The 25,922-nt window shown below is 36.7% G+C and overlaps 1 protein-coding gene across 5 annotated transcripts; it reads right to left on the bottom strand.

The window, feature by feature from the left end:
* Positions 1–25,922, bottom strand: LUC7L3 (LUC7 like 3 pre-mRNA splicing factor). Of its 5 annotated transcripts, XM_063110285.1 has the most exons (13): positions 25,681–25,921; positions 13,626–13,692; positions 10,502–10,541; positions 9,820–9,964; positions 9,282–9,356; positions 8,371–8,475; positions 7,401–7,562; positions 6,671–6,954; positions 5,778–5,938; positions 2,004–2,144; positions 1,793–1,898; positions 1,267–1,332; positions 1–438 (listed from the first exon to the last, which is right to left on the bottom strand). In XM_063110285.1, exons 1-12 carry the CDS (start codon positions 25,777–25,779, stop codon positions 1,308–1,310), a joined length of 1,410 nt encoding a protein of 469 aa, XP_062966355.1. In that variant the 5' UTR covers positions 25,780–25,921; the 3' UTR covers positions 1–438; positions 1,267–1,307. The 5 variants fall into 5 exon arrangements, with proteins under 5 accessions (XP_062966355.1, XP_062966354.1, XP_062966356.1 ...); XM_063110284.1 differs by lacking the exon at positions 1,267–1,332; XM_063110286.1 differs by lacking the exons at positions 1,267–1,332; positions 1,793–1,898 and having other exon boundaries at positions 1,951–2,144.

The raw sequence follows: 25,922 nt of genomic DNA, 5'->3' as shown, positions 1-25,922 counted from the left end.
TTTGTAACAGAAAGTCAGAGATACTTTATTTTTACTTCTAAATCCAAAGGCTAAGTAGAGCAGAGTTGTAAAAATGGAATCCCATTTAGTCTGATTCACACAAATACTAACGTTTAATCGTGTTTTCAAAGTCCAAGAATGAAAACTTGCAATTAAACACTGAGCAAGCCACATCTTTAGGTAATATTTCTTAAAAAGTCTTAAAGAAAAAGTATGATACAAGACCTAAGTTTTCAGTGGCATATATGCTATTAATACATGTTCTGAAATCTGGTAGGTCACATCAGTCCTGAATTAATTCTTAATTAAAAAAAAAAAAAACTAACTGAGCTTTTATACTTTTTCTATGCCACTATAGCTTTCTTTCACCTCATTTTAATGTCGATCTTCACTTTATGCCGTGTTCAGTATTCTTCCAAAAATCTTCGAACAGTAGTCCTACAATGCAAAATTTGGGGAAAAATGATTAAATTAGACAACATGTAAATGGCAAATTTTTATGACTAAGTGTTGGCCCAGTCACTAATTGCTAATAATAATTAACATGTGTATATGGAATGTTCGTATTCTAACAGTCAAGGCATCACTGTGGTTCTTAAAGCCATATGCCTGTGTATGCTTGCCTACATGTGAATGGCTCACACAGATATAATACTATGTTGCTTTCCTAGAAAAGGAATGCCATCAACAAATCAACTAATTGGTACTTCCTTTCATTAGGAGCATTTCTTCCCATGCCTCTAGCCCAAAGAATGAATAGTTGATAGGTTTTAAGAACACTTACAAAACCTTACTTTTAGTAGTTCTTTAAAAACCCAAATTCATTCTATACAGTTCATCAGTTCTTTGCAGATTAAAGGTGTCTGTCCTTGCTATTTACTGATGCTTTAAGTATATCAGCCAGTGACTATTACTATATACCTATGGCTGACTGCAATTTCTCCTACACAGTAGGAAATATTAAACACATACCTCTTAAAGACTTGAGAATTGCATTGAATGTAACAAGGCGAATAATATGAAGTGTTTACTGTATTTAAAATTCTTTAAAGATATCTAATTCTGGGCACCACTGCATCCCTACACACAGTTGAAAAAAAATTCCATTCTGTTAACATTTATAAGTTTTCACGCAATACACAAAAAACCCCTCTGCGCTTCTTGTAAAGAACAAAAAAGATACACAACAGTTAAGCGTAAAGATCACAGGCAATATAGCATTCAAACATGGATGTGGGTAGAGAAAGGAGTACCTGGCATGAGTACCTGCTTAGTTTGACTGAATCCTTGATTTTTAATTTGGCTTTTCATGGGCCGCTCACAACACCAACGCTGTGTGAGGTATGGTAGTCAGCTGCAATAATTCATAAACCCTACACTTCCATCAATCCAATGCTACTGGCTCTCGAGTTACAGAACAAACTGCATTAGAATGCAAGGCAATAAAGCAAAAAACTAGAAACATCCTTGACAAAGAAATACTAGCAGTTTAATTAAAACAAAGTAGTCCAACATGTGCCTCAGAAATATTTAAGTTTTTTAAGCTTATGTCTCTGCCAATGTACCAACACAAGATGGACTTAATACCAAAAAGAAAAAAAAAGAAAAAAAAAAAACAGTTCAACCTTTTTATTTAAAAAAAAAAAAAAAAAGAAATGACAGCAAAGTCCCTAAAAAAAAGGATAATTAACTTCAATGGTGACTATATTACAAATGTTGGCAATAACTTCCAAAGAGGCACACTAATGGGGGCACGAGTCTGCTACAAAATAGCTGAGACAAAACAATGTACCTCAAAATGTTTTGCAGGACTACACTGTCTTTTCCTTCAGAAGATGCTTTTGTATGTCTTCTTACTCGGCTTAGTTCCATCTTCATCTGTGCATACTTACGCTGCACTGTCAAACAGTAACAAAAAGCCCTAATCAAAGTGAGAAACAATACACTTACCTCTGTCTGATCTGAGGTCTTATCAGATCAGTTTTAATTGGACTGAGTGTCACCTTCAGATTTAATGTCTTCACTGGTCCCATTGACCTCATTCTTAGTATCACTTTCCTTCGATTCAATGTTTGTGTCTTCACTCTGTTTTTCTCGACTACTGGACTTCACACTACTTTTTTTATCATCAGATCCCCTCTTTTCTGCCATAAAAGAAGACAATGACCGTGGATTTTAAAGAACAATAAATACACGACTCTTTAAAAAAAATGAAACAATTGAGAGATGAAAAGACAATAATTTCCCACAGACTGCAAGTAACACAGTTTGGTGAATTTATTACCAAAGGGATAAAATCTGTAATTTATGGAGGAGGGAGAGGGCAAGAAGGGGAATTAAAGGAAGCAAAACGTAAAATAGCAGGCAGATTCTCTTAAAATGGTGAGAAGCTATTAAGTATACTGCAGAGTCTAAAATTTACGTAAATTTCATTTTGGGTAAAGAACATCAGAAAGTAATGGGAAATGTATAAGATAGTACACAAAACTGTTCATATGAGGTTAAATTAAGTTAGAAGGGTAAAAATAGTAACCCCAGAAGGTGAAAAAAGTTGAATGTCTAGTAGGTATGTTTACCAAATTACATATTTTGAAATGAAATATATATATATATATATATATATATATATGAATATCCAAGAAGCACAAGCCCAATGAAAGAAAATGGATATTAAATCCCAATCAAAGAAAATGATATTAAATCCCAATCCAAGCAACCAAATTTTTGTGCTTTGCCTAGAAAAGTAATAATATGGGCCGAGCCCATGGCGCACTCGGGAGAGTGCAGCGCTGGGAGCGCGGCGACACTCCTGCTGCGGGTTCGGATCCTATATAGGAATGGCCAGTGCACTCACTGGCTGAGTGCCAGTCACGAAAAAAGACGAAAAAAAAAAAAAACCAGAAAAGTAATAATATGCCATCTGAGAGTTATTTTTCCAAAAGGAGAAATTAAAATTCATCAGCTGCAAATAAAGAATAAAAAAAGTAAATTTCAACTTTTTCCTCTATTATTTCCTTTGGAAGGGTGAAAACTCAGGCTAGAAGCAAAGGTGGTACACAGAGCAAGTATATTATAGCTTTTTCAGTTCCAAGTATTCCCCTAACAAAAGAGAGATTCTACAGAAAATGTCAAAGTGAACTAGAAACTTACCGGAAAAATTATTTTTCCCCTTAAAACAAGTCCAGCAGAGTAGTTCATAAGACAGAAAAATGTTTTAAGAGAAGAAGAACCCTCTAACACAGCTTCTGGACAAATTTTTTAGACACAACACCAAATAACTGGGAGAGGAATGGAAATGAAAACAAAATATGGGGTACCCATTCAAAAAATGTAAGAACTGAAGATCTTATGTGAAGGTGCATATTCAGTTCATAACACTTGCAAAATACACAAAGCACTTTCCAGGTAGTTAACTGCAAGACTGGCTTCATATCTGTCTGTCCACGTGTGGGAACTGTGCCAATACAGTGTACTCTAACTGACCTTGTGGGAAGGTCCTCCCTTTGTGCCTTATGGGCTTCTCCAGTGCACAGGTAGCTTCAATGAGGAACAGTCGTCTTGTCCCATAGAGGAGTAGTAGTCAGTCCAATAATTTTATCTTCTGCCCTATGTAAATATGGTAGATCTTAATAGTCCTAAGGACATCCACACTGTATGGTGGATTTTAGGGCTGTGGATTAAAATAGGAAACTCTCTTAACAAAGAGAGCATCCTAAACCAGTTGGTGATAAGATATATTTGTGTGAGAAACCACTTTTCATTTGCAGAGTTAGATAAACTGCTCCCATCACAGCACCTGGAGTAGTTAACTTGCTCTCACTCCTCTGCCATTATCAAGTGCTTGCTACTGCTCATACCTGGCCCCAAATTCCAAACTTCCAGTCATTTATGTTCTTAGGAGTGCCTAAATGGCTACATGGCATTTTCCAAAATAAACAAATCATATCGCTTCTAAAAGAGACCCCAAAGTTTAAGATAACTCTATTACGGCATACTCAATCATTCAAGACAGGATTGATACCGTTTTCTCAGCACCAAGTCTTCTCTCCTTCTTCCAAGTGTCTCACCAGGAAAATCCCTATCTGCCCTTATCTAAATGCAACTCATTTTGCTTAAACAAAACTTATACTAAATTCCACGATGGCATCATTACAACAAGAATTATAATTAAGCAATTCAGAACCTTTTTGCTCTGTCCAGAAATCACAAAAAAATGCCTGTTTTTAGTCCAGCCAGTGCCATTTACTGCTCAACTCTGATTTCACATAGTAAGAAGGCTAGCTAGCTTTTGACCACAAGAACCAACCCAACTATTTTGAGCAACACACGTAATGATGTAGAATAAAGCTACTTAAGTAACAACTGGAATACAGCACTAAAAAAAACTCTTAGAAAAAAAGTGATTGATTTGATCTCTGACATCCATAATTGTCTCTTGAGTGTTGATCCCCCATTCTAAAAATACATTACACAGAAAGTCTTGTAAAAAGATTGGGTGAAATTTTCTTAAAACTAATATAAAATCAGTTAATTCTTTGTAGCAATTGCCTTTGGGGTCACGGAAGCAAAATTTGAACTTAAATGGCCAATACTACAGGGTCCTAACAGTTACATTTACAAAAATAAGTAAATAAATAATCACCTTATTTCTTACTTTTGGGGGGGAGGGGGCCTGCTGGCTAGTATGGGGATCTGAACCCTTGACCTTGGTGTTATAACACTGCACTCTAACCAACTGAACTAAAGAGCCAGTCTTTGTTTCTTACTTTTTAACATTTGCTCCATGTTATAAAGGGGAAAAAAGCCAAAAAAATATGTCTATTATTTATACTGCTAGTGCTCTAACTCAGTCTAGCAAAAATCATAAAGTCTAGCAAAAAATGATCATAGTTCTATAAAAGAGTATAATAAATGAGTACCACATAAAAGAGCAGTATAATAAATAGCAGCACATATATTATTTTGGTGATCAAATATGGACACAGGCAGAATAAAATGAAATAAGCAGAGCTGTGAATTTTAGAAATAGGCCCGTTCCTCTCACTCCTAAAACCATGCAAAACAGAACAGCCCAGTCAATATAAAATGAAAGATGCTAAAAGAATCTGAAGAAAATAAAAGGCAGCCCTGATAATTAAAAGAATTATCTTCCGATAAAGGCTAAGTTAAAAGATGAGAATGCATTTGTGAAAACATGCCAAAGACAAAATGAAAAAGTCCACTGACAGTGCTAATAGCACAGTAAATTAGCTATTGGGATGCCACAGAAAACCAAAGGAAAAAGTAGAGGGAAAGAGCATATATCTAATTCAATAGAAAACATGGTTAAGACACATGAAAGATATTCAACTTCTGGAAACTTAGAGGTTAATTAATGAGGTTAAATGAATGCTGTACATGAAGACCAATGTAACAATGTACATTTACCTTCCAAGACATATGGAATACTGCAACAGATTTAAAAAATGTAGTCAATAACCAGGGTAATAAATTGTACAGCCTGATAACTCTGAAAGGTAATACAATACTTGAAAGAACCTAGATGAAAAACCTTAAGGTTATTAATTGAAAGATGTAGTTTTAACATGTCCTAAAAAAAACACACCAGGTCAATTGTCATTCTGACATCTCGGGGGGGGGGATGCCTGTCTCCTACTTAATGATGTTCCTTATAATCGAAAAGGAGTGTAACTCTGCCTGTGTCTGGAGAAAAGTGAGTGAGGAGATAAGAGTGTTATAATAGTATCTTAATGAACAGAATTTTTATATAAACTAACCTTTTTCCTTGGATTTTCTATCTTGTTCTCTGTCCCGACTTTTGCTCCTGTGCTTATATGACTTTCGATCCCGGCTTTTCGACCTTCTTCGATCCCGACTGCGAGATCTATGTTTCCTTTCTGATCTGTCATGGCTTCTGCTTCTTCGTCGATCTCTACTTCTTAATAATTTAAAACGAAAGGAAAGCAACTTCAGCTGGTATTATAATAAGGCCACGAAGAAGTATATACTGTTGAATAATCAAGATTAAGCAAAACTTACCCTTAAAAATCAAATGAATAGAACCCACTATAAAACATTTACAATAGAAACCTTAAAAATTCAGAGTCCGGCCTGTGGCTCACTCGGGAAAGTGTGGTGCTGATAACACCAAGGCTGCGGGTTCAGATCCCATATAGGGATGGCCGGTTAGCTCAATGGGTGAGCATGGTGCTGATAACACCAAGTCAAGGGTTAAGATCCCCTTACCGGTCATCTTTAAAAAAAAAAAAAAAAAAAAAAAAAATCTTAAAAATTCAATTTATCCCAAATAGTGTGCTAAGATAGTTATCACTGTGCTCTTTAAAGACTCTTCTTCAATTATAACTAGTTAAAACAGCAAAGCTCACTTGATTTTGCATGTCTCTCTTAGAATCAGTGGGAAGAGCACTTAAGATCTGGTATAATGATTTCTTAAAAAAGATTACTTCAAACCTCCTAGACAGGTGGGAAATAGCAAAAACGTTGCCCTGAAGATGCAACCATTCACTGATTCAACTTTCAAAATCCATCCTAGCAATTAAGGATACTTAGAGGTCCCTAAGTACTTTTCCAAGGAATAACACTAGTAATTACTACTATTTATCGTGTCCTCATTATGATCCAGACACTGTCTTATGTGTTTTACATGTACCTGCTTCGCCTTCTTTCTCTACTTCGTGATCTTTTGTGGTCCCGAGACCTGCTGCACCTTCGGTCAGAAGTTCGGCTTGAGTGCCTACTTCGTGAACGACTTCTCTTTCTTCTTTCCCTATCACGAGCCCTTTCTTTTTCTCTTTCTTCCTCTTCTCTTCGTCTTTTCCTTTCCCTTTCTTCCCTTTCTCTCTCCCGCTCTTTTTCTCTTTCTTCTCTTTCTTGCTTCTCCTTTTTTAGACGCTCATCACGATCAGGTTCTTCAGTTCTTTTTCTTAACTTTTCCTAAGGAAATCAAGTTGCATTTTTATAGAACCATAATCTTAAAGACATTATCAAACAATGGTCACCTAATGTGAAGCAATTTGTAGATCAATTTATGGAATTTGGTGCTGTTACAGGAAATGTAGAAATTCCAACACCATGTCTGTACACTAGATATTATTACTTGAAGTCCTCAAGAATATTTCTTCCCAATATCTGGCACTTTAGAGTAAAGAAAATAAAGTGCTTTGAAGTTTGATCAATAGCAAAATTTCAGAGATTATCACCACTTCAAATAATTACAAAGATCAGCAAAACATCAATGAACTTTATCATCTCCATGTGACTGATTTTTAGCTAAAACACAACTAAAGTATATTTATTTTTAGTTATACCTAGTGACAGCTAAAAGCTACTGTGAGTTAGTTTTTAGCTGTAGCTAAAACATACGTTTAGAGGAAACTTACTTTTAATTCTTCTACAGTAGCTTTAATTTTGGCATAGCCCATGTGTTGTTTTCCCATCAAATGGTCATCTACCCGGGACTGGGCATCTCCTACTATCAAAAAGGCTCCACACACTTCACAAACTTCCATTTGTTTTTCTTGGGCAGCAAAACTTTCAATTGTCTGAAATGATAAATCAGTTAAGAATATCCGAGGAAGAAAGCAGGAACCAATCTCAAAAAGTACTAACAGATTTCTAATGTGTGTGGATCGCTATTTTCCATTTCCCCAAAGCAGTGATACTGGACAGCAACTGGTCAACTTTTAGAGCAGCAAGCAAGGCAACAGCAACCACCTTGACATATCATCCAGGAAAAGTGTTGAGACCCACTGCTCAATTTTAACTATTGAATACCCATTTCAGAAAGCTACCTATTTTAGTATGTTGTTTAGGTTCAACAGGTGTGGTGTCCACATTCAAAAATCATTAAGGAACTAAACTCATCGAGCATAATCTGAACATATCCTATTCAATATTGAGGAACCAATGACCGATTATATTCTACCATCGATAACATCTAAAACATGTATATTATATTCTCCAATAAAAAGTTAAGGTGGCAGGAGATATTTTAAGAGTTTACCAATTTTTAACTAAGTAAATATGTACTGAGTAATTTAATGTAATAAAAATAACCAAACCCAGCAGCCAAAGGCTTGCTTTTGTACATAAAGTTTTACTGGAACACAGTCATATGCATTTGTATTGTCTAAGGCTGCATTCACAATACAATGGCAGAGCTACTAAGCTGCCAGGGACCTTGTGGCCTGCAAGCCTAAAAATATTTACTTTATGACCGTTTAAAAGAAAGTTTGCTGACTCTTAATTTAGGACATTAGAAAATTGTCTTCGAAGATTCTCAAATAGGAATAGGTCCCAAGTAATTCATAACAAACAGGCTGGGTAACTTAAAATGAGGCTGTTACTCACTGAGGTTGTGGATCGAAGCAATTCTCTCTCTTCTTTTAACTGTTCAACTAATTTCATCATTCCCTGGGCTTCCTCTACCTTTCCTTCAGATCCTAATTCTTCAATCTAAGAAGGGGAAACAGAAAAAAAGTCAAGACTCCTTTCTAACCAAACTAAGCACCCCCCCCCCATTAGGTTGTTTTGCGACTTTTTGGTTTTCTTCACTGTAACTTCTTTGAGTTTAACGTGTGCGTGTGCGTGTGCGTGTGTGTGTGTGTAAAACAGCTTTTATGAAGTACAATTTAAGTATACTTCATTGAGAAGCAATAAAACGTCCATTTTTAAGGTACACAATTTGATATGTCTGGACATATCACCACCACCATCTGGATAACGAACATATCCATCATCCCAAAAGGCTTCCTCCTACCTCTTTTTAGTACCTCCTCTAAACTCAATCCCATACATATCCCCAGGCAACCACTGATCTGCTTTCTCACTACAGATTAGTTTGGGTTTTCTAGAATTTTATGTGAATGGAATCATAGTCTGTATCCCTTTTATGGTCTGGCTTCTTTCACTCAGCCTAATAAATTTTAAGAATTATCCATATTGTTGCATGTAGTTAATTCCTTTTTATTACTGAGTTGTATGTATTCCATCATATGGCTATATCATAATTTAATTATCTATTCATCTGTTGATGGACATTTGAATTGTTTCCAGTTTTGGTTTTTTGGCCTATTATGAATAAAGCTCCTAAGAATACTGGCATACCAGTCCTTACTCATGGGTAAATACTTAGACGTGGAATGGCTCATGGTACATTAACTTTTTTTCATCTTTTCATATATTTATTTACCATCCTTAGATCTTCATTGGTTAAGTGTCTGTTCCAAGTATTTTCGGACATTAACATACACAATTCTCACCTGCTGCAGGAGTACATCAATTTTGTCTGTTAGAACCTGAATTTTTTCTTCATTTTTGCCTGTTGGGCCAGCTGCCTATTGAAGACAATAAAATATATTATCAACATGTAAAAACAAACATTCAAACTCTCATATAAATAGTATTTCTATTTAATAATTAAAATGTTTAATCACAGGATAGTAATCCAATCACCTTCAATTTTGGTTAGTCAATTACATTTTTTTTGTTGGTAATGATATTTGAGAAAAATCTTATGATCAACAAATCAGAGGCTGGCTGGTTAGCTCAGTTGGTTAGAGTGCCACCTTGAAACAATAAGGTCAAGGGCTCAGATCCCCATATTGGCCAGCTGTACCCCCTGCCCCCCTAAATCAATGTTATATTTACTAATAAAGACTGAAAAAATGCCTTAAGTTTTATATCATTCTAACAGAACAAAGTAATGAATTAAAGACAAGTTTCACAAATACTAGGAAGGTCTTTGGGTCTCCAGAGAACAAGGACCCTTTACAAAGACTAAATTCATTTCATACTTACCCCAGAGGACTGCTGGTTCTGAGATAATGCCAAACGAGCATGGCCTCGTCTGATTCTACGTTCTACTTCTGCAAGTAAGCTCTGTAAGTATCGCAAAAAATCTCTCTCATAGCCAACTTTCATAAAACGAGAACTCTTTTCATATCTGATAAAATGAAAATAAACAAGCACTTATATTCCAAACCTTTATTTATTACAACTCGCGTATTCTATCTTAACCAGTCTCAAGAACTGTTGTATTTAGGCTGAAGAGCAAACTAGGTTTATATGAAGTGAATTTCTGGTTGTCCCTCCTTCTGGTAAGGGAAAGGCAGTATATAGCATTATGTTTGATTAAGAGCATTCATTTTACACAGGGTTTAACCCCCAGCTCTACCACTATACTGAAACTGGGTTCCTAGACTTGGGACAAGTTCCTTCTATAACGTCAGGGCTGTTAAAAAGCAAATGTGATAGAGGAAAAAAGTTTGGCATACACTAATGCACTTATATCATGGCCTACAGTATTACCACTGAAGCTACATAATTCTTTTACCATCCCCAGCCAGTAGCCAGTGATTGGACCTCTATCAGACATTAATTTGACATTAATTCCAATTATTTTTCAACCCTTATCCCCTTTAACCAAATGACTAGGGGGAAATAATTTTTTAAAAAAAGACAAAAAAGTACAACAACTTACTGTTTTCGTAAATTTTCATCATGAATTTTTTCACATGGACCTGGAAAAAAAAAATGGAAAATATGAATGTATAAATCATTTGTGACATTAACAACCTTTTCTCTTGCCAAAAAAAGGGGAAAGTTTTCTTTTTAAAATGGAAAAAAGATCCAGTTATCACTGAGTAGTGGTGTATAGACACCTATATTGATCCTACTGAATCATGAAGCATCATGCCCAAATAGCACATGAAAAATGGTCTGTCTCCTCAGTCTTCAAGGTCAATGTAATGGAGAGTAACTATACGGTAATTAGAGAAGGGAGAGGAAGTGAAGGAAGGAAGGAAATTGTTCCTTACTGTTATCAAAGAAAACTGATGGGGTGGACCACTGATCTGAACCACCACTGATATTTTATTATTTTCAAATACCTGCACATAAAGTCAAATAATGCAAGACTAGCAACCTAGTCCTACTCCTTCCCACCTCCAAAAAGCAACCAATTTCAACTCTTTTAGCTATTTCTTCTGGAATTTACCTCCATATCTCTAAATTTTATACTTATTTTGCTTTTTCTTGGTTTATCAGTCTTAGACATCAAAATTCTAGGTTGAACAAACAGTGTTTATATTGACTGTGCAAATACTGTTCACTGTTGGGCCAAAGAGAAGGTACATTATGATGACATCTCTGATACACTTTTCTTGGAATTTTTTCATTTGTTTTGTTTTTCACGTATCTATTTACAAATTCTTCTCAAACACTTCAACTCTGCAACAGAAACTATATCAATACTAATTTCCTTTAAGACTCAAAATACATCAGATAATCAGTTTCATTTCTTCTGTCTGTATTGCATGCAGTTTTTACTCAATTTCTTGTTTTTCTTTTTTCATTCTTGGTTTACACAAATGTTTTGGTGGAGTTTCCTCAGAAAAGGTCCACAGAAGACAAATTTGTCGAGACCTTGCATGACTGAAAAAAAATTTTCTTTACCCTCACACTTTATTTGGATATATAGCTAACTTTGGCAAAAATATAATTTCACTCAGAACCCTGAGGGTGTTTCTCCAATGTCTTCAAGCTTCAGTGTTGTTACTGACAAGTCTTAGGCCATCCAGATTCATAATCTTGTGACCTTCGCACTCCCTACCCCTGGTATTCTGAAACTTCACAATGGTGTGCCTCGGTATGAGTCTTTTTCATTCACTGTGCCAATCACTTGAAGAATCCACTCACTCTAGAGACTGACATCCTTCAGTAATGCAAATCTTTTTTGCTATTTCTTTGATAATTTCATGCCCCATATGGTTTTTCTGTCTGGAACTATTAATCAGGTATTAAAAGTTCCTGGATTGATCTAAATTTTTTTAAATTTGTACTTTTTTCTGTTCTACTGCCCAACATTCCAACAAATTTCCTGAATTTTATTTTGAAATCTTTCCAGTGATTTTATTTCAGATTTCTCCAGGTCTAATCACTAAGTGTTTTTCTGTCATTCAAAAGTTCCCTTTTTAGGGGCCGGCTCATGGCTCACTTGGAAGAGTGTGGTGTTGATAACACCAAGGCCATGGGTTCGGATCCCTATATAGGGATGGCCGGTTAGTTCACTTGGGAGAGCATGGTGCTGACAACACCAAGTCAAAAGTTAAGATCCCCTTACCGGTCATCTTTTAAAAAATAAAAATTAAAAAAAAAAATAACAATAATAATAAAAAAATAAAAATCTTTTTCTTCTGTTTTCCCCATAATCTCTAATTCCACTACATTCTCTTTTTTTCTGTTAGTTTTGTTAATTTCTCATATTAAAGGTTTCCTTCAAATATCTGGCTGGTGTTCCTTCGTAGGCAACTGATTTTTAAAAGACACTTCCAAAATCCGACTGGAAGTTGGTACGGACAGGCAGGGTTTGTCAACTAATGGGCTTTATCATAGGAAAATCAGGCAGTAAGACTTTCTTTTAGGAGATTCCCCAAGGGTCAGTACCTGTAGAGATCATTTATCTGGAACTGTTGACTTTCTCTAGAGAAGAATCCTCTTCTGCCTGGGGAAAAACATCTGGCTGTACCCTTCTAGGGACAAGGCAGAAAAGAACCCCACTATTAAGAACACAGAACTTGTTTAATTTCTTTTACGGTCTCGTTTTTACTTGCTACTGCCCTGTGCTATGTATGCAATCTCAAGATCTATACTCTTCCAGCCCTAATACACTAAGGTAAACATTGTGCATAATGAATTAATTTCTCTTTTATGTATCTAGAATGATACCAGTTATGCACCATCCTTGAGAGAATTGAAAAAAGTCAATTATTTTTTGTATTCTGTGGTTCAGATGAACTAGTGTCTCTCTAATCCAATTTCTCCAGAAAACAACCCTCTATTCTCCTGGGGTGTAGGGATGGGAGAGGTAGGACCAACAGATGCATAAGACCACCGAGACCAGTGGCTCTCGACCAGAAGGAATTTTGCCCCCCGCCCCCGCCCCCAGGGACATTTGGCAATGTCTGAAGACATTTTTGGTTGTCACAATGGGGGAAGGGGTATTCTACTAGAATCTAGTGGGTAGAGGCCAGGGATACTGCTAAACATCCTACAAGGCTTGTGACAGTCCCCCAAAAACCAGCTCAAAATGTCAACAGTATCAGGTTGAGAAACCCTGAACTAGACTAATCTCTCTCATTTTCAGCCCCATGACTCAACCCTGCCTTCTGTGGTACCTGGTGCCTCCAAATCCTGAGCCTTTCCAGGGTTCTGCTGATCAAACACTCGCTTCTTTTTAGTATCCCCTTCTGCAGGCTTTTAGGGCACAGGTTTCTCTGTTCTGTTGAGTTTGCTGCTGCTACTCCTCCATCCACTTGTCATCTTCAAAAAATTTGCTGACATCTCTAATGATGTCTCCTCTTCCATTTACATCTTTTTAAAAATTTTTCATTTTAGTGGAGTTTTGGGAGGAAGTGGAAATAGACATGATTGTTTAATTAAGCCACGATGTTTAACCAGACTGATATTTATTAATACATCCAAATATCTAAGCCAAGTAAGAAATTATCAGCAAATCTTTAAGAAAATTTTTTTTCAGAATTATAAAGAACTCGTTTTTTAAAAAATCATAAATTTGATTAAAGTTACACAGAAAATCCACTTACCAAGATCAGAACGAGTATTTGTGAACAATTCCGCAGGACAAAAACCACAGAGATAATATTTACAAACCTAGTGAAGAAAAACAAAGGTACTTAAGCTTTTTTTAATTGCTCAGTTTTAAAACTATATTGGAAAAGAGTGCCAAATAACTATTCTCTCATTTCTTGATGTATACCTATCTTTCGAACAAGTAAGAATAAGAACAATTTGTTGAATCATATTAATCAGGTAAATTAGTGACTTTTGGACTCCTGAATTTCAATAAAAGAAAATATGTGCAGGACTGACAGAGTTACAGGTTTTTGCTACCTACTTTTAGTTGCCACCTTCTGGCCCCCCAATAGCAACAAAAAATACAGGGAAGACATCCCAGAATGACAGGAAATTTTTTTATTTTAAAAAATCTATACTGTTGTTATTCTAACTTTTTAATAGACTAGAACCTATTTACAGATTAGGATTTGAGAATTACTGTCTAAATCACAGATAACACTCATTTAAAGCACTTTGGTTCCATGTTTTTGCTTAAAAGATCCTGTAATGGGCCATAAAATGTATTGGATATTTGTGCACATGCCAATACTTTACTGAATAACTCTTGGGGGTTTCCTATGGTATGAGAAAAAAGCTATTAATACGAAACCAACTTTTAATTCTTTCCCATTGGTACTTTTGTAAGTCCTTCAGATACAGTCCAAAACTGCTCTATCCCATATTCAATTCTGTAACACTGCAAATCAAACCATGTTAATCAAATTCCAAAATGTCACCCTTCCTTCACATAAAACTACATTGTTACTGGGTGATTATCCATGCACAACTATGAAATGAAAGAAAGGATAGTGTTAAATTTAAATTTGAGTGAGAGTTCTTTCTAGACACTTAGGACTTAACACTATATCTGAAATAAATTGTCTTCTGCCTCAAAGGCTTGACAGTTGTTTGAAGTAATGTGGTTTCATAAACTGTGTCCAGAAGAATTAAGGTCATAAAACACATCTAAAGATTTATAGATAATATCTAAACAGATTTAGTTTTATGTCAATATTATCCTTATATAGCCTTATGTCCTAGTATCTTCTGTACTGTTTTCTTTAGCGGTTCTAAGACTTGACTTTTAAGATTATTCTTTGTAACAAACACTGTTCTTAAAAATAAGTCATTTATTAAAAAAAAAAAAAAACCTAAGGCCGGTCCGTGGCTCACTCGGTAGAGTGCGGTGCTGGTAACACCAAGGCCACGGGTTCGGATCCCATATACGGATGGCCGGTTGCTCACTGGGTGAGTGTGGTGCTGACAACACCAAGCCAGGGGTTAAGATACTCTTACCAGTCATCTTAAAAAAAAAAAAAAAGTTCTTATATCTTAGATGTACATAATGACGGCTTTCAGGTAGATATGATAGAATTGCTTCAAAATAATGAATAAAGGAAATAATACTGACCATGTATTGAAAATGTTGAATTGGGTATGGGTACACAGAGAGTTTACTACTCTAATTCTGTATGTTTTGGGGAGAAAAAGCAAACAGCAGTTATATATGCACATAACACATGGACTGCTGGCAATTTTCTGAAGCCAGCACTTACCATATAAATAAGGCAGAAAAATGCCTACATTTCTATCAGAAAGAACATTTTGATGACTCCCAAATTAAAACTAGTAAAACATTTTACAGTAGATGTCACACACTATAACTACTAATTTTTTGCTTTTAATTTTCCCTTCCCAATTCTGAACCCTTTTTAGATAAAGTAAAAAGTTCACAAGTAAAAATGTGGATAAAAGCCTTGTTTTTTCTTTCCTAAACAACTTTTCAGTATCAATGACAATATCTGCTAACATTCCAAAGATTTTAGAAAAGAACACTTAGTTCGACTCCCTTCATAAATTATTAAACCTTCACTGAACAGAGGGTATGGTTGAATTTGATAAGTTCTTTGATGAAAGAAATCTCATCTCAGATATTATTAGAACCAGAGTTAAGCCAACAATTAAGTAATTTCACTTTCAGGTTTAGAACTGGAATGTAAAAACCTCAATTTGAAGGGCCAGCCCGTGGCTCACTCGGGAGAGTGTGGTGCTGATAACACCAAGGCCACGGGTTCGGATCCTATATAGGGATGGCCAGTTGCTCACTGGGTGAGCGTGGTTCTGACAACACCAGGCCAAGGGTTAAGATCCCCTTACCAGTCATCTTTTAAAAAAAAAACCTCGGGCTGGCCCGTGGCTCACTCGGGAGAGTGTGGTGCTGATAACACCAAGGCCACGGGTTCGGATCCCATATAGGGATGGCCGGTTGCTCACTGGGTGAGCGTGGTGCTGACAACACCAAGCCAAGGGTTAAGATCCCCTTACCGATCATCTTTAAAAAAAAAAACAAAAAACCTATATGCCTTGAATAGCTTTTTCAAATTATTTCTGAGCTTCCAATCGTCATGACATGTTTTTAAATGCTATATACTTTTCTAATTATTAAAAAGTCTAATTTGTTAAACTTTGTGTTCACTCTAAGTGTATAACAATAAAATACCAATGCCAATACTCAATTTTTAAAAACATTTAAGAATTTCTTTTATTTGGGTGAGGGAGGATGGGGCAAAGAGTATAGCACTTTCACTGTGGCCTAATCTTTCGGAATATTAATTTCAGACCCTTGTTCCACAGACTCAACAATTACTTAGCAATTTCACACAACTGTTTAGTAAAAGTTACTGCCAGAATTAGCCATTCTTTATGGTTATAGACTGTATGGTTACACAATAATTTTAAAACTAAATTTATTGTGCAGCCTTTATAGATATCAAAGTTTACTATTACTGTGTAATTTTACCTTCACTTACTTGTAAATATTTATTTTGATTTCTATTTCCCATTTTAACAGAAAGAAGGCTTTTGGAAAAAATTCTATCTAAAGATTGATTTTATTGTTTTCAATAGGACTTCTATGGCCATCATGACCAATACAAGAATATTGTTCCTTCTAAAATTTAAACTGGGCAAGCCACAATCTCTACAATTCTCAGAAAAGCTCACCATTAAAATGAGGAATAAACACATCTCTACAGTCCCTCCTGACTCTAAAATATAATGAATTACAAACTTCAAGTATTACTAAGAAGGAAATCATATGATTCTGTTTAGTAATAAAATATCAATATAGTACTTACTGAAACTACATGTGAAAAGACAAAGAACTGTAGTATGAAATAGTCAAGCAAGTGAAACAGGTATGTTTAGAGAGGCAACACGGTGCAAAGTTTGAATCTTGGCCACCACTTATCTGTAATTCTGCCTTGGTTTCCTCATACGGGGGAAGAAAAAAAGGGACACAATAAATATCTCATGGTGGGACTGTGAAGATTATATTGTACAGGTTTGTTAAACTGGGACTAGAGGGTAGGTCAGTCTGATTTTTAAACTACTACCAATTAATTTAAAAAAATGTTTTTAGGCCACTATGTAGACCTAATAAGACATGCCTGCCTGTGGGCCAACCAGGAGCTTCCTAATTTGGTCCAATCACCTTATCTGAGAGGAAGAAAGTGAGATCAACCACATGTCCGGTCATAAGGCATCCAGCTAAAAACCCACTTTCCCAAATCCAGCTCATGTGCTCTTTCCACTCTTCAACTCTCCTTAAGATACTGCTTTACCATTTAATGGCAAACCAAAATTCATTGTTATGCTACTCAATAAACTCTAGCCAGACTGCTTCTTTTACCTCTCCTCAGGAATTGAAATTTTTTTTTTTTTTTTAAAGATGACCAGTAAGGGGATCTTAACCCCTGACTTGGTGTTGTCAGCACCACGCTCTCCCAAGTGAGCCAACCAGCCATCCCTATATGGGATCCGAACCCGTGGCCTTGGTGTTATCAGCACCACACTCTCCCGAGTGAGCCACAGGCCGGCCCCTGAAACATTTTTTAAATGAGGTAGACAGTACACATTTGGATGCTTCAAATGAAGTTATCAATGCTGATAACAAAAATCAACCTACAGAATCAGTATCTTACTTTTGGGTATGATCATATCAATTGCTCAAATTCTGAGACACTAGCAACCTGCATTTAATAGTAAACCCTAAGAGATATAAACCTTTATTACAAGTTAATACTCATGCAAACTCTCTATATACCTATTAATTAATTCATTCACTTAGTCTTTATTCAGCAAGTCTTTCCTAAATGTCCACCATGGACCTAACAATCTGATAACCAAAGGTGGAAGGCATAGGGACCACATGGGATGGAGAACAATATCAGAATTCTCTTTAACATAATTATGATTTTCCTCTTAATAAATTTAAGGCAACACCAGTGACCAGAAGAGTTCATTTTCAACAACACAGCTTTAACTACCAGTTAAGAGAATGTAGACATGCAACCAATCTTGGAAATTTGACTACAAAAGTTTAATTACACATTTCCATCATTTTAAACAAAGCTGAACTGTCAAAAAATTAAAACAATATCTGCTGTTAGATATAGGGTTGGGAGAATGACATTCCAACAATACTAGATGCTGAATTTGGCTGCATCCATCAAAATGTAAATTGTGCATTTCTTTAACTTTGTCATTTTCTTTCTAGAAAGCTATCCTCCAAGTGGCTCAGATACATAAGGGTACTTTTAAAAGTTTATAGAAAAATAGGAAAGATAATACAAATCTTTCCATGAACTTTTTGAAGACCCTTCATATATACTTGTACATTCACTGTAGCTTGGTTGGGAACTGGAAAAGAATTAGACATAATCTACATATCCAAAAGGAAACAAATAAATTAAGGTAGATTAATATGTACCAACAAGGAAAGATTCCACAGTATAGTAAAAAAGTTACTTAAAATATTATGTTGGTTGCAGCGCAGTCTTCTAACACCAAGGTTAAGGAAGATTAAGGTTTCAGATCCCTATAATAGCCTACTGCCAAAAAAAAGAAAAAGAAAAAATTATGTAAGTGTACGAGTCTGTAAATTTTAGGAAAAGACTCAAATTTTTACCAATTTTAAAATTATTTGGGGGGAGGATGTGGCAATGGGGCAAGGAGCAAGAACGGACTTTCACAGTTTACTTACTTCTGTGTTACATTTGAATCTTTTATAGCAAGCATGTTAACTTTAGTAAAAAACTGTTGGGGGTGGGGGGGGGCAGCTGGACAGTACGGGATCTAAACCCTTGCTTGACCTTGGTGTTTCAACATAGCATTCTAACCAACTGAGCTAACCAGTCAGCCCTTAATGGTTCAAAACTCAAAGGGAAAACATAAAATAGTAAAACCGATTCCCTAATGTATTAATGGAATCAATGTTTAAATGAGAGAATGTGGGCCGACCCTGTGGTGCACTCGGGAGAGTGCGGCGCTGGGAGAGCAGCAGCGCTCCTGCCGTGGGTTCGGATCCTATATAAGCATGGCCGGTGCGCTCACTAGCTGAGCGCGGTGCGGCTGGTCACAAAAAAGGCAAAATAAATAAATAAATAAACGAGAGAAAGTGATTTAATGTAAAGACACATTTTGGTGGGTTTAAGTATGAATATTTAACTGGAAAAATGCTAATTCTTACACTTAAAAAGTTGTTTTGTTTTTTTTTTAGCATTCACTTCAATTTCTTTTACTCAAAAAAAGTACACAATAAGAACATCTTAATGACTTTTGTCTTTCTATAACTACCTGAATCAATCAGAAAACAATGTAATTCTCCCCGGAGCTAATTAAATATTTTCAATGTTGTCTGCATTATTTTTGTTAAACTGCTTTCCCCAAATCAGTTGCCTAGCTGTTTTTCACTAATGGCCAGGTCAGCTAAGTTATGTACCAATAGTAAAGTCTTCAAATCATTAAATCATATATAAATGTCTTTACAAACATTTACAAATATAGATCCCTAGCTAAAATCTTGTGGGATGCCCCAAAGAACTTCTTTTGGTATTCTAAGTTACTAACAACCTTGGATAGGTATTTGCCTCCACAAAATACCAAGTTCCATTTTATAAACAAGTTATAAAGAAAACATATTTATTCAATCTTTATTTCCTGACATCTACATACTGGCAAAATAATTCATGTTGGCAACAGTCAACCTGATATTTGATGACAGGGACTTTAATAAAAAATTCTAAATAGTCAACTACAATTACCTTATATTTTGAAATAGTTATCTCTCAGTGTCCTCAAGAAATTGGTTCCAGGACACTGCCCACCCCCAGTGTAGAGGGATGCTCAAGTCCCTTACATAAAATGGCATAAAACCTACCATACATCCTCCCATATACTTTACATCATTTCCAGACTACTTATAATACCTAACACAACGTAAATAGTTGTTTTACTGTATTTTAAAAATTTGTATTTTTATTGCTGTAGTTACTTTTTTTTCAAATATTTTTGATCCCAGGTTGGATGAATCTGCGGATGTGGAACATACTATTGGGGGACAGGATGAAATATTATTGCAATACCTAACTGTCATACACACTTCCTTTAAAATCCAGGAATGCCTAAAAATTTTACTGGTGGTGGGGGGGAACACACACCTTTCACCCTGTAGTCTTTTGCCACTTCCACCATTAATAGTTTAATTCCGACAACAGGCTAGAGGCAAATGTTTCTTTTTAGTTAAGAGTTAACTTTTATTAAAAAATGGATAAACCCCAAAAGATATAATTTTTAATAATAAAAGAATTTATACCAAAAAGATTCAGTCCCTGATAATCTATAGTTTTGTCTCAACTAAACCATGATCACACTTTCCAGTCATTTATTTCCGTGCCTTAAATTTTATTACATATACCTTTGTAGTCACAGTTCACTCTCTCTTATTTATTGCCTACACAAACTTCTGGTAAAATTTCAATTTTCCATAGCAGCCTGATAGTAAACATCTCTGCTGCTTAGAAGACTTCAATCATTTTCCAATGTAATGAAGTCCAAACTTTTAACAAGGTTTGTAAAATCCATTCAAAACCAGATCCCTGTCTACCTATCCACACTCTCCACCCAATAAAAACAAACAAGGCCTCCAGCTAACAACACTACTTAAAATTTCCCAAATTCACTGATTTTCCCCAGCCCTTTCTTCAGGCTAGCAACATCTGTCTTCACTCCTTCTCCCTCAGGCTAATTCCTTCCAATCCTTTAGGTCCCATATTTAACAGCCACTTTGTCTGAGAGGCCTTTCCAGAGCATCCATCCCAGTCTGGGTTACACCCCTCTCCTGTTTGCTCTCTGCACCCTATATATACACTGCGGCACTTATCACACTGTCTTATGAGAGTGCATTTACTCCTTTATATCTGTCAACACCACAACATATAGATACATAAGTGCTATATCCATACTATTCTGCTACCTACCACAGCAATACATTTTTGAGTAAATGAATACAGAAATTTCCCCAACTTACAAGTAAAAAATGAGAAAATTAAGCATATTTCATAAAATAACGATGCAATGAACTTTACTTCTCCCTTTGTAAGGAAATCAAGTCTAATGACACATTTTTCCTAAAACAACCACACAAATATTTAGCAAATATCTTAATATTTCCAGTGTGATAATAGTATTGTAGTTACGTTTTTTTTAAAGTTCTTATATCCGGGCCGGACCATGGCTCACTCGGAAGAGTGCGGTGCTGGTAGCACCAAGGCCATGAGTTCGGATCCTATATAGGGATGGCCGGTTCGCTCACTGGCTGAGTGTGGTGCTGACAACACCAAGCCAGGGGTTAAGATCCTCTTACCAGTCATCTTTAAAAAAAAAAAAAAAAAAGTTCTTATATCTTAGATGTACATAATGACGGCTTTCAGGTAGATATGATAGAATTGCTTCAAAATAATGAATAAAGGAAATAATACTGACCATGTATTGAAAATGTTGAATTGGGTATGGGTACATAGAGTTTACTACTCTAATTCTGTATGTTTTGGGGAGAAAAAGCAAACAGCAGTTATATATGCACATAACACATGGACTGCTGGCAATTTTCTGAAGCCAGCACTTACCATATAAATAAGGCAGAAAAATGCCTACATTTCTATCAGAAAGAACATTTTGATGACTCTCAAATTAAAACTAGTAAAACATTTTACAGTAGATGTCACACACTATAACTAATTTTTTGCTTTTAATTTTCCCTTCCCAATTCTGGACCCTTTTTAGATAAAGTAGAAAGTTCACAAGTAAAAATGTGGATAAAAGCCTTGTTTTTTCTTTCCTAAACAACTTTTCAGTATCAATGACAATATCTGCTAACATTCCAAAGATTTTAGAAAAGAACACTTAGTTCGACTCCCTTCATAAATTATTAAACCTTCACTGAACAGAGGGTATGGTTGAATTTGATAAGTTCTTTGATGAAAGAAATCTCATCTCAGATATTATTAGAACCAGAGTTAAGCCAACAATTAAGTAATTTCACTTTCAGGTTTAGAACTGGAATGTAAAAACCTCAATTTGAAGGGCCAGCCCATGGCTCACTCGGGAGAGTGCGGTGCTGATAACACCAAGGCCCCGGGTTCGGATCCCATATAGGGATGGCCGGTTGCTCACTGGGTGAGCGTGGTGCTGACAACACCAAGTCAAGGGTTAAGATGCCCTTACCGGTCATCTTTTAGGGAAAAAAACAAACAAACTCAATTTGAACTACAAAATTCCTATTATATTACATAAAAAAAATAAAAACTCCAGACCAGACTTTACAATTCTCTACCATCTTCTAATAATGACTACTGTAAATGCCTTCTCTGGCAAACACTGAAATCTTCCCAAGTGGACACTAACTGAAGGGTACTCACTCTAGGCAGTTACAATCATATGCTTTCCTCATTACTGCGGTTGTTAAGGACTAACCAAGCAGAGCAGATACAAACCGCTCAATGAAAAAAATACCAATAATCTCAAGCAAATAAAAAATACAAAAATATAAGAGGTGGGGTTAGGAAAAAAATAAACAGATAAACGAGGTGGGAGGGTATGTCGATGAATCCTCGAACAGTATTAAAGCTGTTTCACTTAGCTGAAAACTACTCTCTATCTCTCAGATCCAGAGGTAGCAATCCACAAAGTTGGAAATGCCTGTAAAGAATTAACCCCAGTAAAGCGCTTTCTGAGATTCAACCTTGGTGGTGGTTGCATATGTTAACGTTCCTTAAAACCTAGCTCCCCAGGTGTTACTTGCTCACACACCACTGATTGTGAAGAGTAGGGAGGAAAACATAACAGTATTAGAAGCTACTACCAAATACCAATTAAAATTTAATTGTGCACATCTGCACAATTAAAGCCCAGGACTGACCAAAGTGGGTCAAGAAGCAGTAGTTCACAAACTTTAAAATGCATAAGAGGAGCCATTTTTTTAAAAAATGCAGGTTTTTTGGACCCTTCCTCCAAACCTACAGAATCAGACACTTTGGGGGGTTAGACACAGAAATCTGCATTTAAAACAAATTCCACAAGTCAGTCAAATACTGACTGCAACTACAGATACTTTTAATGCTAAGGTAAAATTTCCATTTTGACTGTTAAATATCTACAGATGCCACAACAACTGGAGTTTTAATACACTGTTGCTTCCTTCTTTTGGTATTTATTGATCCCTATTCCAAAGGAAAACAAAAGAACCCTGCCCAGCTGAAATGGCTTTTTCCATTTAGTACAAGTGTGGCAAAGAAAAATTTCCAAATAGAATAGGAATGCAAGGGCCGGCCTGTGGCTCACTTGGGAGGGTGTGGTGCTGATAACACCAAGGCCATGGGTTCAGATCCCCTTACCGGTCATTTTTGAAAAAAAAAAAAGAATAGGAATGCAAAAGTGTTTTGAAATATCAGGCTACAGTGGTGGTGAGTCCATTACAGAGTATGGTGGGTTTGTCCATCCCTTCAAGATTAGCACTAACAGCCAACAGCATATTAATATGTAAATGATCTGGAAATGATATCAAAGGCCTCCCTTGCTTTATTTCCTACAGTAATTCCACTTATTTAGAAGAGGCCATATGCTTTGTCCCTAGTTGACACCACAAACCTTTTCCCTGCAGACATGAATCTGAAATACAAGTAATTGACTTGAATTCCTAGAATCTAGAACAAAGTACAATCTGTCATTAAAGACATGAAGTATTTTGGTGACAAACAAAAGTTAAAATCAGTGAAAAGCACTAAAACTGAACGGAAAGCTGATACAGCTGAGATGACTTAAAACCTAAATTGCTATTCTGAGCCTCATCATTACAAAGTTATAAACCCATCACATATAATGCAATGTGGCGATAAATTACCACTGCAAACAGTTTCTTCACAAGTGTTCAAACCTAATGGAGCAGACTGGCCAGTTAGCTCAGTTGGTTAGAGCATAGCCTTATAACACTGAGATCAAGGGTTCGGGTCCCCCCACCAGCCAGCTGGGGGTGGGGGAGATGAATAAGGCAGAGACGTAAGGTTGCTCCAGTTGATGAGTATCGCATCAAAAGCATTTTTCTCTTTAATCCAAAACATACAATGTCCTATCTGCACGTCAGCTGAATCATAATGTTTTGTTTTGTTTTTTTACATTTGCAAAGCTTAGATAGAAAGGTTACTGAGATAGGCGGTAAAATACATTTTGAAAAAGTTACTTCACCATGACAAAGAGATGCCTAAAAAGAAAAGTGTCAAGATAAGCAACAAAGTTACTCTTAGTTTCTTACTGTAACAAAGGAGGGGAGAAACTACACGTCAAGGGGCGGGGGGGAAACCTCTTTAAAGAAAAGATTCACAGCTCGAAATCAATGACAATGGCTTTAATGAATACGACAAATGCTCTACATAATGAATTCTAGTATAAGAACACTTCACTCCACTTTGGCTAAAGTTGTACTGGTAAGGGCTGGCCCATGGCTCACTCGGGAGTGCGGTGCTGATAACACCAAGGTCACGGGTTCGGATCCTATATAAGGATGGCCGGTTCGCTCACTGACTGAGCGTGGTGCTGACAACACCAAGCCAAGGGTTAAGGGTAAATAAAATAAAATAAAATAAAGTTGTATTGGTAGCACCCCAATACAAACCTTAGCCAAACACGCTTTTTTTTTTAAAGGTACTAAAAGGACTCATCTAGCACCAACTTGTTTTCCTGCATTACGAAAGAAATTTTTCTCTAACCAAAGCCTATGTTTAGAAATAGAGTAAGAGCTTTTTTTTAAAGCACATCTGTTGAACTATTTATTCATATTTTGACTAACAATTGCTTTAAAATCCCCGTGTTTGATTATAAGTGCAAGCAATTAAAATTACACTGCATGTTCTAAACTAGACCGAAATACCTGAAACACATTTGCAGGGAGCCAGTTTGATACAAATGTGGAGAGTAAACAGGACTACAAAGATTAGGTTTAGTTTAGGCACTTGCCAAGAGACTTTAGGTGAGCCTCTCGAGTCTCACCTGGGAAAGTGGGATTATAATATTTACCCTTACTCATAGGTTAAGAGGATCAAATGAGTTTTATGTGAAAGAAAAAACCTTGGCAACCATCGATATGGGGGACTTATTAGAACATACTGCTATCAAATAATATTTGTAAATCATTATGGTCAATCAACCCTCTCTTCCCGTATAAGCGCCGAAATCGAACCAGTATTGAAATAAGATGCTGCCACGATTTTTACCACTAATCCTGGTCGGAAATTTCAGTCTAAATACGACGCTCAACCCAGATAGCGGAAAAATTTGCCCTTATCCCTATTTCATAATGAGGTGAAAACTCGGAGCCGCTAGACGTAATAAAATGCTCCTATCTTTCCTTTCCCGCGTTTCCCCGCCTCATCAAGGTGCTTTTCAAATTCTGCCAAAGGCTCTCGTGGACTTTCTAGATACTAGAACAATAAAACAAATCACCCCTTATCCCAGGATCGGGACGAAATCCTCCCTCCTGGGCCAACCTCCCGGCTCCCTCGGCCACCGGGTCAGACGCTCGACCCCGGCACGACCCTAGCCCCAAATCGCGCGGCGGCCTGGCGGGCCCCGGCCCGCGCCGCTTCCCTCCCCCCCGGCCCGGGGCACAGGCCCAAGGCCCGCGGGACTTACGCTCTCGTGGTCCCACCGCACGTTGCTGCGCTTCTCGTCCGGGGCGAGGTTTCGGTCCCGGCCCATTAACTCATCCAACAACTGCGCGGCCGAAATCATGGTGCTTCCTGCGGGCGGCTACTCTCACCAGCCCTGGCACCCACCAACGACAACGCCGGCGACACCGCCGCCAACCTCCTCGGCCCCCTCTCAGGCCCAAAAGCCTCTCCTCCAGAGTAGCCGACAAGACAAAATGGCCGCCG

The sequence above is a fragment of the Cynocephalus volans genome, chromosome 10 (assembly GCF_027409185.1).
Source record: "Cynocephalus volans isolate mCynVol1 chromosome 10, mCynVol1.pri, whole genome shotgun sequence".
In the NCBI taxonomy this organism is placed as follows: Eukaryota; Metazoa; Chordata; class Mammalia; order Dermoptera; family Cynocephalidae; genus Cynocephalus; species Cynocephalus volans.
This window is presented reverse-complemented; position numbering and strand designations above follow the sequence as displayed.

Bases quoted from the DNA above. Each gene is read 5' to 3' on its own strand.
- LUC7L3 (XM_063110283.1), bottom strand. From the start codon at position 25,779: ATGATTTCGGCCGCGCAGTTGTTGGATGAGTTAATGGGCCGGGACCGA. The intron at 8,476-9,281 runs GTGAGAATTGTG...TCCCCTTCTTAG, and splicing joins TTGATGTACTCCTGCAGCAG to ATTGAAGAATTAGGATCTGA. The intron at 7,563-8,370 runs GTGAGTAACAGC...TTATCATTTCAG, and splicing joins TGCTTCGATCCACAACCTCA to ACAATTGAAAGTTTTGCTGC.